We start from the raw sequence: 6369 nt of genomic DNA on the forward strand, positions 1-6369 counted from the left end.
GNCAGCTGGGGCTGCCCTATAACCAGGATCAGCGGTTTGCTGCCTGGGGGCCAGGATGTGCTCTGTTATGCTCGCCCAGCTTCAATGTTTTTGGATATATGTTAAATAAATTTGGGCTGCGGCCGACTTCTTTTCCAACAAGTATGTGTCAGTGTATTTGTTGGAATGAGTCTCCACACATCCCCATGCAAATCGCGCCCGAGGCTTCAGCCGGGAGGCGCAATTGCGTGGGGGGAGGAACGAATGGAAGGTATTATTCCCGCCGGCCGGCCGAGGCTGTCACGTGGCCGGGTGCCGGCACGTGACAGGGGCCTTCAAGCAGCCTATAAAAGGCGGCGTCGGCGGGAACCGGCCTCTTTCGAGGCTGGCTGCTTTCAAAGGCCCTCCCTCCACTCCCATTTTGAAGGATTATTGGGGTTCTTTATTGTGTTGTATATTGTCGCAGTTCACTGGGCGGTTTGGGCATAAGAGCACATCCTATTTTGGGAAGGCAGTAGCTTGCATGCCGGACCTTCCCATGGGGGCCTCCATATGAGGTCCGTGGTGGCGATAGAGCTCTTGAAGACAAGCCTTGGGGCCGTGCCAAGAGCTCGCTGCCAGGCAGGGAGGGGTGTCACAAATTGGGTTTGCGTCCATGTGGCACCTAGTAACTTCCTGTTCCAGTTCCCTCGGGGGATGTGCCGGACAGGGGTTCTGTCCGAAGGGCCTAAGGGGTCAGCTGGGGCTGCCCTATAACCAGGATCAGCGGTTTGCTGCCTGGGGGCCAGGATGTGCTCTGTTATGCTCGCCCAGCTTCAATGTTTTTGGATATATGTTAAATAAATTTGGGCTGCGGCCGACTTCTTTTCCAACAAGTATGTGTCAGTGTATTTGTTGGAATGAGTCTCCACACATCCCCATGCAATTGACGTCCTTAGAGGAATAGCTGAGTATGGCAACAAAAATTAAAATCAATATATCAATTTTATGTTTAAAGTATACAGAGCCAACTGCTCATTCTACAGTGAAATAGCATATATTTGAAAGCAACTAAAATCTACTGGAAAATCAGGACAAGCATTGTCACCTAAATATTGAGAAAATAAATGTTCAAAAGCTACTCTGGCGTCGAATATGCAAGTTCAAAATGAATTGGTTGGTGAGTCTTTGTTTCAGGGTATGTTTGGCTTTATTACCCATTGCCTTGTTTGGAGTGGGGCAGACATTAGCTGACCTTTTGCTTGGATCTCCGGGAGAGGCCATGTTTCACGAGTTCTCTATCACACATGTGTGCATTAGTTTGTATCTTTAATCTTATCTATAGATTGATATATCGATGGATCAATCTATCGGCAGATGAATATACCAAAATAAAAAGGCCAATAGAAAAGTCTTGAATATGGCATCTGAATAATTTGCCTGAACATTGATTTTCTTTTATGGGGGGGGGGAGTGAGTGGGGAGTTATGGTGGTTTGCGAACTTCAAAACCATAAAAGTTGGAAGTCATCCTTGCATTTGCTCAATCACCACGAAGGCAGAAACCTCTCTGGGCATAGACCTCCATTTGGGCATAGACCTATCTGGGCATAGATCTGCATTTACTTGCAAATAAGCAGCAGTGGTGTAGTGGTTAAGAGCAGGTGTACTCTAATCTGGAGGAACTGGGTTTAATTCCCCGCTCTGCCATTTGAGCTGTGGAGGCTTATGTGGAGAATTCAGATTAGCCTGTGCACTCCAACACATACCAGCTGTGCGACCTTGGGCTAGTCACAATTCTTCTGAGCTCTCTCAGCCCCACCTACCTCACAGGGTGTTTGTTGTGAGGTGGAAAGGAAAAGGAGTTTGTAAACCCCTTTGTGTCTCCTTCAGGAGAGAAAGGGGGATATAAATCCAACTCTCCTCTTCCTCTTCCTCTTCCTCTTCCTCCTGCTGCTGCTGCTTCTGCTTCTGTTTCTGCTTCTGCTTCTGTTTCTGCTTCTGCTTCTTCTTCTTCTTCTTCTTCTTCTGCTGCTGCTGCTGCTGCTGCTGCTTCTTCTTCTCTTCTTCTTCTTCTTCTCACCACTTTTTAATACCATTAGGAAGGGAGAAAAAAACCAGCAACATGGGAAACCAGTTTCCAACTCTAGCAACAGCTCACTTTGCCTCCATGAAACAAAAGTTATGCTAAAGGATTTTACCAATGCTTCCTGCCAGCCATAGTCCAATACATTAATCCCATTTTGAGATTTCTGACTAATCTTTTGTTAAGAGTACTCCCCATTTGCACTGGTGGCATAGGGGTTGGATGCCAAAGCTGAAGGATACAATTCTTTCTAGAATGGCACACCAAGGCCCCTTCCACACACGCAAAATAATGCATTTTCAAACCACTTTCACAACTGTTTGCAAGTGGATTTTGCTATTCTGCACAGCTTCAAAGAGCACTGAAAGCAGTTTGAAAGTGGATTATTCTGCATGTGCGGAATGAGCCCAAGAGAGTTATTTGCATTAGAGTGTAAGGAGATCAGTTTATTTCTTCGGATTAGCTGTGCTTTATTGTGGAGACTAAATAAGCATGGAAGGACAGCCCTTTCCCAGCCTTCTGAATTCCGCTACCATACTCTGTACTATTGCCCTTCACATTTCCAAAAATAGATTTTTCAGACTGTCATGTGACACCATTTAAAAGTGAGAAATTTCTGAAATCTCTATGGTAAATATAGAGACTGGGGAGATTCCTAGAATGTCACAGATGATATGACGCCACTTCTACCAATGGATTTTTTTGGGGGGGTGACTTCACTTACATGTAACACTCTTGGCTTCAATTCTTAGCCCAGCTAGGACTGCCCCAAGAGATCAGGGGCGAGGATGGGAAGGACAGCACCCAGGAAGGGATTGGTTGGTTAGACCCGGGGCTGCCCCAGGCCCATGGAGAGGCAGAGTGCCAGCAGTGGACATACACGATTTCAAGATAGAATTGTTGAAGGCTTTCATGACCAGAATCCCCTGGATGTTGTGGGTTTTCTGGACTGTGTGGCCAGGATCTGGTAGTTTTCATTTGTAACATTTCACCCACATCAATGGCTAGCATTTTCAGAGGCATGTGCCATGGAAGCACATCTTACTGTGCCATGTCTCTCAAGATGCCAATCACAGATGTGAGTAAAACATTAGGAACAAAAACTACGAATCCATAGCCACTCAGCCCAGAAAACACACTACACAAAGGTGTCAAAATTGCTCAAAAGCATTATCCTTCCCTTGCACCCCACTCCTTACAGAATCATGTAGTGTGTAATGCCAGGAACTTCTGCACAGGATGGGGAATTTATTTCCATGTCTCCTGTGTCCATGCAATCTGCCTTGCATAGAACGTAACAAATAGTTGTTATCCAAAAGTACTTATAACACTGCCTTCCTAAACAGAGGCTCATTCCGCACATGCAGAATAATGCACTTTCAAACTGCTTTCAGTGCTCTTTGAAGCTGTGCAGAATGGCAAAATCCACTTGCCAACAGTTGTGAAAGTGGTTTGAAGATGCATTATTTTGCGTGTGCGGAAGGGGCCAGAGTTACACCCTTCTAAGCCAATTTAGTTCAATGAGATTAGAGACCAATCTGCACATGCAGAACAATGCACTTTCAATCCACTTTCAGAATTGTTTGCAAGTGGAGTTTGCTATTCTGCACAGCTTCAAAATGCATTGAAAGTGGATTGAAAGTGCATTATTCTGCATGTGCGGAAGGGGCTTAGAAGGGTTTAACTGTATAGGATCTCACTGTAACTTGTCCTTCCACACAACATCTAGTGCTGCAGGAACATCTGTTCAGAAGCGTATGTAGGAGTTTATTCAGCCCTTTGGGGTTTCCTTATATGCAGGTGCTGTAACCACACAGTCAATGAAAAAGACCCAGAATTTTATTGAATGCTTTAGAACACAATATTTTGATTTTCTATGTTAACAGACACTTTTAGAAAAAAAAGTTTAAAAAAGTATTTTTCTTAGAAAAAAAGTATCATGTAAGGTGTTTTTTTTAAAAAAAAATGCAATGAGTGAAATGTTGGGTTGGATAGAAACAGCTTTTCACCTGGTGAAAAAAAGAAACACCATCCCTTTGTACAACCCAAACAATTTATGCTGGAGGTCATGGATCAGCATGAACACAATTAACATACGATGGGGGCTGTAGAAAAGAGGAAATTTGGGTAAGGTGAAGTGGAAAAAAATTGGCTTCATTCAACCCATATCCACTACATGGCTCAACTTGATTTTCCTGCATTTTACAAAAAGACCTCCCAAACAGAGAATTATTAAGAAGAAATGTTTGCTATGTATGGATCACTTCCACCAACTTTATGGGTAAGGTTTACTGTTCACAATTCTCCCAATAATATTTCTCAAAGCCTCTTGGACTTCCTTGTTTCTCAGGCTGTAGATGAAGGGATTGATCAAAGGGGGCAGCACTATATACAAGAGGGAGGAAAATTTGCCCATATCTCTCTTTCCTTCAGACCTTGGAAACATATACACAATCATCAGAGACCCATAGAAAACAGAAATCACAATCAAATGAGAGGAACAGGTGGAGAAGGCCTTTTGTCTCCCAGTAGCAGAGGGAATTTTCAAGATGGCAGCTATAATGTATACATAAGATACTAAAGTAAGAAGAAAAGGAGGGAATGTAAAAATGGCTGCCGAAAAGTAACTCAACATTTTCATGAAACTGACATCACTGCAGGAAAGTTGTAGGAGGGCAAAATATTCACAAAAATAATGGTCTATTTCATTGGGGCCACAAAATGGTAACTTCAAAAGGAAAAAGAGTAACATGAAAGAAACTGCAAATCCATTGATCCAAGATGCAGCTTTTAAGTGCATACAAGTCTGAATGTTCATGACTGTTGCATAATGCAGTGGTTTACAGATAGCCAAATACCTGTCATAAGACATCCCACAGAGTAAGCAACATTCTGTAACTGCCAAGGAACTGCAGATGTACCACTGTGCCAAGCAGCTGTTGAAAGAAATCATTCTGTCCCCAGTCAGGAGAGCCAAAAGTAATCTTGGGAATATATTGGAGGTGTAGCAAGCCTCTAAGAAGGATAAGTTCCCCAGGAAGAAGTACATGGGAGTGTGAAGGCGCTGATCAAAGATAACAAGCACAAATATGAGGATGTTTCCAGTGATTGCCACAACGTAAATCACCAGAAACGACAGGAAAAGTGGTGTTTGCAATTGATGTAAATCACCAAATCCCAGAAGGATGAATGTGGTTATCTTTGTCTCATTTCTGCACATTCTGGTAAATAACCAATCCTGTTGAAAAGAAAAGCATGCCAAAGTTAAGATACAATATGAGGAAGATTAAAGATGCAACTAATGAGGAGTCTGATGAGAATAGTGACAGAATCATACTCCTACTGATAATTTTTCTTCTACTGCAGCATAACCTCTTCCATAGAGTAAGACTGCTCACTTAACAGAAGGGAACTATTAGATAGGAATGGAAAGGAGACAGTGGTGGGATTCAGCAGGTTCGCACCACTTTGGCAGAACTGGTTGTTAAAATGGTGCTTGTAAACAAGTTATTAAATTATTTGAATCCCACCACTGGAACCGGTTGATAAATACCACTGAAAGGAGCCATTACACAGGCAGAAAGCTTGTAGACATGATGACCCTCTATCTACCTGTGGGTTTATGACTGCCTAATTCCAATAAAACAATGGCAGAAAACATCCACGGACATTATTTTCCCATGGTGTCTTATAACAAAATGGGCATTCTAAATGAATCTGTATACCACCCGCCAGGGTGGTGTAGAGAACCAACTTTGCTCCCCCAACCCACATGAAACCTGATGGGTTACTCACAGTTCTCTCAGAACTCTTTTAGTTTCACCTACCTCACAAGGTGCCTGTTGAGGGGAAGGGAAGGAGTTTGTAAGCCACGTTGACATTCCTTATGGTTGAGAAAAGCAGAGTATACTCTTCTTCCAACCAACGAGCTTATAACAATCACTGTTGAAAATCCTGCAGCGTGTATAGATGCTTATTCTGTCACACTATGAGCCATCATTAATTCATCCATGATTTGTTGGAAGGAGTTCAGAATGTGGAACATTTACACAATAAGTAATGGAACTGTAAGTTTTTTTCAAATCAATCCATTTTTTGGCCATTTCTGGAAACTTCTGTTAAATCAGGAGAAAATGGACAACAAATCAGAAATTATTGGGAAGCCAATTGTGTACATAAAAATGTAGCCTTAGTAAAGCTGAATAAATGATCAGTACAAGGAATATGAGGGGTAGTTCCTACACAGTATAGCATCTGCTCGGCATGTGCCCATTTCAAATATGAATTATCCTGATCTATATGTCACTTTGTAAATAGCGACCTCAA

The 6369-nt window shown here is 42.7% G+C and overlaps 1 protein-coding gene across 1 annotated transcript; it reads right to left on the minus strand.

Annotated features, from left to right (window-relative positions):
- Nucleotides 1-4318: 4318 nt before the first annotated feature.
- Nucleotides 4319-5263, minus strand: LOC125444187 (olfactory receptor 6C3-like). Its single transcript, XM_048516624.1, has one exon. The coding sequence runs from the start codon at nucleotides 5261-5263 to the stop codon at nucleotides 4319-4321; it is 945 nt and encodes a 314-aa protein (XP_048372581.1).
- Nucleotides 5264-6369: the final 1106 nt, after the last annotated feature.

This window comes from Sphaerodactylus townsendi, linkage group LG15, assembly GCF_021028975.2.
Source record: "Sphaerodactylus townsendi isolate TG3544 linkage group LG15, MPM_Stown_v2.3, whole genome shotgun sequence".
In the NCBI taxonomy this organism is placed as follows: domain Eukaryota; kingdom Metazoa; phylum Chordata; class Lepidosauria; order Squamata; family Sphaerodactylidae; genus Sphaerodactylus; species Sphaerodactylus townsendi.

Excerpts from the sequence above, each read along its gene's own strand:
- LOC125444187 (XM_048516624.1), bottom strand. The coding sequence starts at position 5,263 with ATGTGCAGAAATGAGACAAAGATAACCACATTCATCCTTCTGGGATTT.